The sequence below is a fragment of the Vigna angularis genome, chromosome 4, assembly GCF_016808095.1.
Source record: "Vigna angularis cultivar LongXiaoDou No.4 chromosome 4, ASM1680809v1, whole genome shotgun sequence".
NCBI lineage: Eukaryota > Viridiplantae > Streptophyta > Magnoliopsida > Fabales > Fabaceae > Vigna > Vigna angularis.
The window spans coordinates 23,522,041-23,531,663 of NC_068973.1; the positions used below are offsets into that span (position 1 = coordinate 23,522,041).

At 38.3% G+C, this 9,623-nt stretch overlaps 2 protein-coding genes across 2 annotated transcripts; one reads left to right on the forward strand and one right to left on the reverse strand.

The window, feature by feature from the left end:
• Positions 1 to 839: 839 nt before the first annotated feature.
• Positions 840 to 2,398, reverse strand: LOC128196239 (uncharacterized). The gene is made up of 3 exons (XM_052876477.1): positions 2,340 to 2,398; positions 1,574 to 2,158; positions 840 to 1,279 (listed from the first exon to the last, which is right to left on the reverse strand). Exons 1-3 carry the CDS (start codon positions 2,396 to 2,398, stop codon positions 1,192 to 1,194), a joined length of 732 nt encoding a protein of 243 aa, XP_052732437.1. The 3' UTR covers positions 840 to 1,191.
• A 6,362-nt stretch (positions 2,399 to 8,760) lies between these two features.
• On the forward strand, positions 8,761 to 9,255 carry LOC128196240 (uncharacterized). Its single transcript, XM_052876478.1, has 2 exons — positions 8,761 to 8,930; positions 9,048 to 9,255. The coding sequence occupies exons 1-2, from the start codon at positions 8,761 to 8,763 to the stop codon at positions 9,253 to 9,255; spliced, it is 378 nt and encodes a 125-aa protein (XP_052732438.1).
• Positions 9,256 to 9,623: the final 368 nt, after the last annotated feature.

The window sequence follows — 9,623 nt, forward strand, 5'->3', positions numbered from 1 at the left end:
AACCATGAAACTTAGGCAGCAAATTTATCAGTCCAGAAGTGAGAACGCAATGAACATCATCCTCATTAAGTGAAACTGGCTCCCGAAGAGAACTCTCAGAAGTTGGAGGATGAGTCATATTGTTCTCAGCATAAAAATCAGCAGAATATGAATCACAATCAGAGTAACATGCAGAAGGAGAATCGTAATCAGAGGCATTGGCAGAATAAGCAGTATTCACAAAATCAAAATAGGTAGACATGGAAAGAGAAGAGGAAAGGTAGAAAGGAAATGCTAAAAATTACGAAACAAACAAAACACAACACAATTGAACATGCGACACGCACACACAAAACAGAACATCACATCACAATGTAAGACAAAACACAACACACACTAACACAACAAAAACCTAAGACTGAACCGTTGGTCCCCGGCAACGGCGCCATTTTGATGAGAGGGTCGCACCTCACACAAAAGTTGATTGCATAAAAGAATGCATTATAGACTAGGAAGTGACTCCTAGGTCGTCTCTCAAGGACCAAATTGGGTTCAGTCTCAGATCAAACACGTAGTGGGGGGTTTGCGAAAGGTTTGTGAATGCAATTGAACTAAATTAAAACTGGATATTAAATACAACCAAACATAATTGAAAACAGTGAAATAAATTAACAAAGCGTGAATACCGAACGGTTTCTAAAATAAGTGAGGAAATTGGAAATGCAAGAAGATAAATAAACTGCACAGAACACACAACATGATAACAGTAAATTAAACATTCCTAAAGCCAAAGCTAATTTAAATGCATTAGAGAAATAAGAAAAAGGAATCCAAAACTATTAAAATGCAATGATGAGCTAAAAAAATTAAATGCACGTTGAAATAAAGCTTGTAAATTGCACTTTGGTTGGAAATGAGAATATCATAACTTAGCTAACTTGAAATGCACGTTGCAGCAGCTTTAAATGAATATCATCACAATAAAGCAAAATTTTAATAATATATAATATATAAAAAATATGAACGAAAACCCATTCTCTGGACGCTGCAGACGTGGGCACTTCTTCTTCATTCCCTGAACAATTGCCTCCTTTTTCCAAAATGAAAGGTGAATATACTATGATATAATATGTGGCAAGGGGCACCGCGCTTCACTTCTCCCAGCAAAATTTCATCAAGTAGCTTGACCGTGGCTTTTAAAAGAAAGTAAATTCATTTCTTCTCTCCATTTGAAATCATGTGTTGTTGCTTCTTCCCTTCTCCCCGTTTCCGCACACCACCTACTTCCTCCACCAACGTGCTGTTGCTTCCAAGTGTTCAAATGGAAAAACAATGAGAGCTAGAATAAAATAAAACTTCAATAATGCAAAGTGCTAAACCAAAGCTTCATTCAATGATAAACTTCAAGAATAAAACGTTCCAGCCTTTCATTCCATTCAAAGAGAAAGTGTTCAAAAGCCCGAGAAAAAGAAAACAAAGTATGAGAGTGTGGCGGCTGGCCTCCTTCAGCCGTAGCCCCCCATCCTCTCACTGTCCTACACTACCCTACTGGAACTCCCTCTCAATAGTGTTCAAAAGCCAATAAAATAGTAACCTCCTCGCGGCTCCTACGCACGCCCTCTTCTCTCCCATTCCTCTGGACCAACTTCCCCGTGAAGCCCTTAGATGTGTGCTACTGGGCTGCTTCTTCGTGCACCTCCAAACTCTCAAGCACCACGTCTTCACAGCTGCTGGACCTGCTTGCTTCTGGACTGTGTATTTTCTGCGTGCACCGCTGCTCGGAAAATGATGTCCGTGTGTGCCTTCTTTGACTCCACTTCCATCACCAAATAAAATCAGCACTCCACTTAATTTCCATGGGCCCCTGCTGCCATCTGTTTGCTCTCCAAGCTGCTTGTGTTGGACCGAGATGCTCCTAGAAAGCTGCACGCTCCCTCCAAGCTGCTGGACTTGAAGGCTTCTACTGGACCGGAGCTGTTTGGATCGTGAGCGTGGACGTGTGGTGGGCCATGGTGAAGCTGGATGCTGCTTGCTGGACGAAGACCTCCCAAGCTGGACCGTGTTGCTGGAAGCGTGAATGAAGATAGTTGGGCCTGCTGCCCCTTTCTCCCAACGCTTCCTGGACTCTCCTTCACGTTGCAGGTCCAGCAACGTGACACCTCCCAAGCTGGATGCCTTGCTTCACGTGGTTGAATGTGCTGGAAGCCAAACCCAATTCAAATTGCTGGAGCTGCTGGATGCGTGTTGAACTTGGACGCATGGTCTCCTTTCTCAATTGCCGCTAGAGCTCCTGGACGCGTGCTTTTGATGGACGTCACCCCTCCAATAGCAAGCCAACATTCTCTCTTCACCGTGCACACCACTCAACGTGCTGGACCTCTTTCTTTTCTGTTGGGCTGCTGTGTCCTTGCTTGACCATCCTTGGACAGGTGTTGCTGCTGTTGGGCCGTGAGCTACTTCTTCATGTGCACCCCCAAAAGAAATAAATCCACACCTCTCTCACTCATTTTAGTTTAAAGTATATTGATGTGGCATTTTCTTTTGACCTCCAAATGTTTCAAATTGTATTTCCAACCTTTTCCCTGTAATTAATAATGCAAATAATTTGCTCAAATAATCAAAATTAATTAAAATTAGAATTTTTGGTCAAATTAAGCACAATTAGTAAAAATGAGAAAATACTGGACAATTAAGCACAATTCCCCGATTAATTCTAGCACAATAAACTAAGTGAAATTGAGAAAATATTGACTCATCACGTAACTATCGCTCAACGACAGTTTACCGCTGAGCGGCACTCAGGAACTCACGTTGGATCCGCTGAGGGGTGAAAATGCCGCTGAGGGGAAGAATCAACTCACGCACTTACCGCTGAGCGGTAGTTTACCGCTGAGCGACACTCTTTTGGGCTTAGGCCCACTTTTATGTAATTTTACGAATAGTATATAAGGTTTAGGTGTTCCTAGGGTTTGTATCTTTGGCAGAGACGAAGCAAACACTCACTTTTCCACCCCTTGGAGGAAGATCTTGGATGCTTAGGCTACCTTCTCATCTTTCTAGGGTTTTATATTTCATTCTTTCATTATTGTTCATCTAGATTCACCATGAATATGGTGAACTAAACCTTGTATTGTTGTTGGGGAATCAATGTAGTCTTGTGAAACTCTCATATATGGAATTTGTGTTTTAACATCTTATTTTAAGATACATGCTTTCTTTCATCTTTAGTTAGGGTTTTTCCTCTTTGCTTAAAGCTTGCTTTGTTTAACTCATTCATTGCTAAGATTATTGATTTTGTCGATATGGGAAGGTACGGGGAAATCTAGATCCGAGGAATTCCTCCCAATAGCATATTGGTTGCCTTTAAGCTCCTGCACTTCAGAATTAATTACTAGGAATGCTAGGAATTGTATGAACTCGTAATTAAGGATAGGCCTTCTTGCAAGGTGATTTAGAGAGTGGCATTAGCAATTGATGAAAAGAATGATGAATTCCTAAAGTATATGAGAGTGGATAAGATGAAATTGATAACCCCAACAACATACTCATCCATTTAATTCATTAAAGTGTTTGTATTCCTCTTTTCCGTCGATCAAATTCATGCATACATGTTTAATTATTGTCTTTTGCATTTAAAACCTACAATCAATTGTTCACAAGTCTTAAATAATCAACAAATCATATAGCTAACTAGGCCGTGAGTCCTTTGGGAAAACGATACTTGGTCTTACCTAGTTTTATTACTTGATATGATTCGGTCACACTTGCCGAGGGTTAAACAAGTTTGTGGCGCCGTTTTTGGTGTTCATAAATTTGTCATCAAGTTTTTGGCGCCGTTGCCGGGGACTCGTGGTTTAACTAGTTCATTTGTGTGATTATTGATTATCTTTGACTTGAATTTTTGAATTTTGAAATTTGAATTTCTGTTTTTATTTTCTGTTTTTATTTTTCGGTTTTTATTTTATTTTATTTTATTTTATTTTCTGTTTTTATGTTTCGGTTATTATTTTATTTTTCTGTTTTTATTTTTCTGTTTTTATTTTATCTTCTTATCTCTGATCTTATATCTTCTTTTATATCTTTTTGTGCTAACCAATTCTTTTAGGGAATTGTTTTCTTGTGTGTGCAGGAAGCAATCCGAACTAGAAGCAAGAAAACTGCAGAACCTCCTCTTGAAGGTTTGGACGAGAGTAGACGGAGGAGAAGAATCCGTACATCTAGAGAACTCTTTCCTTCTCCGGAAACTTTGTTACAACCATCACCACAAAGTTCTGACCGTAGCATTCAGGAGATGGAGAATAATAATATCATAAGAACTCTTGCAGATTATACTAATATAGCTGGACCTCAGCATTTCAACAGCATAGCAAGACCAAGAGTCAATGCGACTAATATGGAGGTGAAACCAGCATTAATCCAACTGGTAAAGAGTAACCAATTTAATGGGTTGTCTCACGAAAACCCATATGAGCACCTCACAACGTTTAACGAGATTTGCAACACAATAAAGATAAATGGGGTGCCGGACGAAGCAATCAAACTTAGCATGTTTCCATTCTCATTAGGAGGCAACGCTAAGCTTTGGTTGAACTCTTTCCCAGAAGGAAGCTTTACAGAGTGGGAAGTAGTGGTGACAAAGTTCCTAAACAAATACTTTCCACAATCAAAGGTAAATAAAGGAAAGCAAGAGATTTCATCTTTTAGGCAAGGTATGGAGGAATCACTAGGTCATGCATGGGACAGATATAAAAGCTTACTAAGAAAAACTCCTACGCATGGTTTTGACAAAGTGGAATTAGTCCTGATCTTCCTTGGAGGTCTTGGTTCACAAACCAAGATGATGCTTGACGCCACAGCTAGAGGAAATATCAAATGGAAAACTCCAGAGGAAGCTACAGAAATAATTGAAAACATGGCTACTAGTGATAATGAGCTGAACAGTGAAAGAGGAGCTCCTAGTCAGAAGGAGTTGCTACAATCAGATGATACTCTGCTTATTCAAAATAAGATTATTTCTCAGCAGTTGGAAGAAGTAATTATGAAACTTTCTCAATTACCACAGGAAATACAAAAGGTTTCAATGGTTCAACAGCAGCAGCAAAAATGGCAAATGCAACCTATTCCATCCAGGAAGACAACAAAACTAGACGAAGCCTTCCAAAAATTCTTGAAGACGAATGCATCTTATTGTAAGAATGTGGAAGTTGCATTTAAAAATATGAAGATTCATATTGAGCGAATAGTTGCCAAGATGAAAAATGATAATCTCAGAAAAGAGTGTAAGTTTATTGTAACAAGAAGTGGTAAGGTGTTAGAAGAGAGAAAAATAGAAAGAGAGGAGAAAGAAAATAAGAGTGAAAAAGAAACATGTGAGTGGAAAGAAAGAGTTGAGAGAGAAAAAAAGAAAGAAGAAGAAGATGAAAAGAAAGAAAAAAAAGAGAGTGAAGAAAGAGATGAGAGACAAAAAGAAAGAGAATTTGAAAAACCACTTCCTTATCCAAAAAATTATTCAAGGAAGGAGAAAGAAAAACAGTTGGAAAGATTTATGGAGTTGTTTAAAAAGTTGGAGATTACTATACCATTCTCTGAAGCATTGCAACAGATGCCAGCATATGCAAAATTTTTGAAGGAACTCCTTACAAAGAAAAACAAGTACATTGAGAAGGAGAGTATCCAAGTAAATGGTAACTGCAGTGCAATCATACAGAAATTACCTCCTAAGTTTAAAGATCCAAGAAGCTTTACTATTCTGTGCACCATAGGAGACTTGGAAGTTGGAAGAGCATTGATTGATTTGGGAGCTAGCACTAATCTAATGCTGTTATCAATGTGTAAAACAATTAAGGGTTTGGAAATCAAACCTACCAGAATGGCTCTTCAACTAGCAGATAGGTCTCTTAAATATCCACATGGAGTGGTTGAAGATGTTTTAGTGAAGGTTGATAAGTTTGTATTTCCAGTAGATTTTATTGTAATGGGGATGGAAGGGAATAGTGATGTACCTCTCATTCTTGGGAGACCTTTTATGAAGACTGCTAGAGTTTTAATTGATGTGGAGAATGGTAAGCTTAAATTGAGAATTCATGATGAAGAAGTCACCTTTGACGTATTCAAAGCCATGACATATCCAAATGATGATAAGGCATGTTTTCAATTTGACGAACTTGATGAAGTTTGTATGATACAAGAAAAGATGGTGCGGTCTATTTCTCCATTAGAAAAAACTCTTATTGATGCTTGTGAAAATCTAGATGAAGGAGAAGAAAGATTAATTGAAGAGTGTTTGATGGACTTGGAAACATTGAAGAAGATTCCAGTGGAGGATACAAAGTTTGAGAAAATTGATAAGGAAGAAGAAGGCAAAGCAAAGAAGTTAGAATTAAAAAGATTACCAACACATCTGAAATATGTATTTCTAAAAGAAGATGGAAAAAAGCCAGTTATCATCAGTAACTCTTTGTCTCTACAAGAAGAAGAACAGTTGATAGAAATTTTGAAAGCTAACAAAGAAGCGATTGGGTGGTCAATATCAGATCTTAAAGGTATTAGCCCAACTTATTGTATGCATAAGATCTTTATGGAAGAGGATTATAGACCGAGTGCTCAACCACAGAGACGGTTAAACCCTGTAATGAAGGAGGTGGTTAGAAAAGAAGTGTTGAAACTTTTAGAAGCTGGTATCATTTATCCAATCTCTGACAGTGAATGGGTGAGTCCAGTACAGGTGGTTCCAAAGAAAGGCGGAATGACAGTAATTCATAATGATAAGAATGAACTTATTCCCACTCGGACAGTTACTGGATGGCGAATGTGCATTGATTACAGGAAGCTAAATAAAGCCACTAGGAAAGATCATTTTCCTCTCCCTTTCATGGACCAAATGCTAGAAAGATTAGTCAGTCAAGCTTTCTATTGCTTTTAGATGGATATTCTGGATACAATCAAATTGTGGTAGATCCAAAAGATCAAGAGAAGACAACTTTTACTTGTCCTTTTGGTATCTTTGCCTATAGAAAGATGCCATTTGGGTTATGTAACGCTCCAGCTACATTTCAAAGGTGTATGCAGGCTATTTTTGCAGATCTCCTAGAAAAGTGCATTGAAGTTTTCATGGATGATTTTTCAGTCTTTGGAAATTCTTTCCAACGATGCTTGGCTAATTTGGATACTGTTCTTAAAAGATGTGTTCAGACAAATCTGGTGCTTAATTGGGAGAAATGTCATTTTATGGTAACCGAAGGAATTGTGCTGGGACATAAAATCTCTGCTAAAGGGATTGAGGTAGATAAAGCTAAAGTAGAAGTCATTGAGAAACTGCCTCCACCAACAAATGTAAAGGGGATCAGAAGTTTTTTAGGTCATGCTGGATTTTATAGAAGATTTATCAAAGATTTCTCAAAAATTGCTAAACCATTGAGTAATCTTCTTATGAAGGATGTCCCTTTTGTGATAAATGCAGAATGTTTGAAAGCTTTTGAGACATTGAAGAGCAAATTAGTGTTAGCTCCAGTAATTATACCTCCAGATTGGAATAAAAATTTTGAGCTAATGTGTGATGCAAGTGATTATGCAATAGGAGTTGTGCTTGGCCAGCGAAAAGAGCGGATTTTTCATCCAATTTATTATGCCAGCAAAGTTCTGAATGATGCTCAGTTGAATTATGCTACTACAGAGAAAGAATTCTTAGCTATAGTATATGCTCTAGAGAAATTTAGACCTTATCTTATTGGGTCTAAGGTGATTATTTATACAGATCATGCAACTATCAAATATTTGTTGACAAAGCCAGATTCTAAGCCTCGTCTGATTAGATGGGTACTACTCTTGCAAGAATTTGATGTGGAAATCCGTGATAAGAAAGGGAGTGAGAACTTGATTGCTGATCATTTGTCACGGTTAGTCAATAAGGAGGTCACTAGCAAGGAATCAGAGATCTGGGAATCTTTTTCAGATGAAGCACTCATGTATATTCAACAGAGGCCATGGTTTGCTGATATGGCTAATTTCAAAGCTGCAAGGGTTATGCCAGAAGATTTAACTTGGCAACAAAGAAAGAAATTTTTGCATGATGCCAAGCAGTTTGTCTGGGATGATCCTTATTTATTCAAGATTGGAGCAGATAATCTTGTGAGGAGATGTGTGACCAATGAAGAAGTAGAAGGAATTCTCTGGCATTGTCATGATTCACCTTATGGGGGACATTTTAATGGAGAAAGAACAGCAGCAAAGGTTCTCCAATCAGGGTTTTATTGGCCAACTTTATTTAAAGATGCTCATAATCATGCAAGAAGTTGTGATAAATGTCAAAGAGCAGGGACGATTACTAGACGTCATGAGATGCCGTTACAGGGCATTTTAGAGGTTGAGGTTTTTTATTGCTGGGGTATTGACTTTGTGGGACCCTTTCCTCCATCTTTCAATAATGAACACATATTGGTAGCAGTGGATTATGTAAGAAAATGGGTGGAAGCGTTAACTTGTCCTAAAAATGATGCTAGCACAGTAATTAAATTTTTGAAAAAGTAGATATTTTCACATTTTGGAACTCCAAGAGTGTTAATTAGTGATGGGGGATCTCATTTTTGCAATTATCTGTTAGCAAAAGTACTTAAACATTATGGAGTGACACATAAGGTAGCTGCACCTTATCACCCACAAACCAATGGACAAGCTGAGGTATCTAACAGAGAGATAAAAAGGATCTTGGAAAAAACTGTGACGTCATCAAGAAAGGATTGGTCATTAAAACTGGATGATGCTCTTTGGGCTTATAGGACGGCAATGAAGACATCCATGGGATTATCACCTTTTCAATTAGTTTATGGGAAGGCATGTCATTTGCCAGTAGAGTTGGAGCATAAAGCTTTGTGGGCTTTAAAATTCTTGAATTTTGATCCTTATGAAACTCAGAGCACACGCAAGAGGCAGATTCTTGAGCTTGAAGAAATGCGGTTACATGCATATGATTCATCCAAGGCTTATAAAGATAAGATTAAATTTTATCATGACAGGAAACTGGTGAATAAAGTTTTTAATCCAGGGCAATAAGTACTATTATTCAACTCAAGATTGAAGATATTCCCTGGGAAGTTGAAGACAAAATGGTCAGGACCTTTTGTAGTAAAAGAAGTGCATCCACACAGAGCCATTGAAATATTTAATCCTGTTGATGAAGATCCACAGAAAAGTTGGGTGGTGAATGGTCAACGTCTCAAGCCCTATTTAGGGGGAGAAGTGCAACATTTGTCCATAATGATGCAGTTGGTTGATCCTTGAAATTTTGGGTCAGGCTCGTGACGTTAAACAAGCACTACCTGGGAGGCAACCCAGTTGATTGATTTTATCTGTATTGTTTGTTTTGATTCTGCTTTAGTTGCATGATAGGGATCGAATGTTTGAGTGATCTAAGATCTTAATTGCAGGGAGCAAGTGAGGGGTATGAGTAGAAGGTACCTAGGTCAAGCTAGGAAGAAGAAGAACACATCACGAAAGTGCCGTTGAGCGGTAGTATCGCAGGTTGGGCTTAGGATTGACCCTTAGCGGAACCTGAGCCCATTAGGGTATTTTTATACCCTAAGTCACTCTTTGGCCTCTATTTTCAGATTCTTCTCTACACACACACTCCTAAACACTTTTCCAAAGGT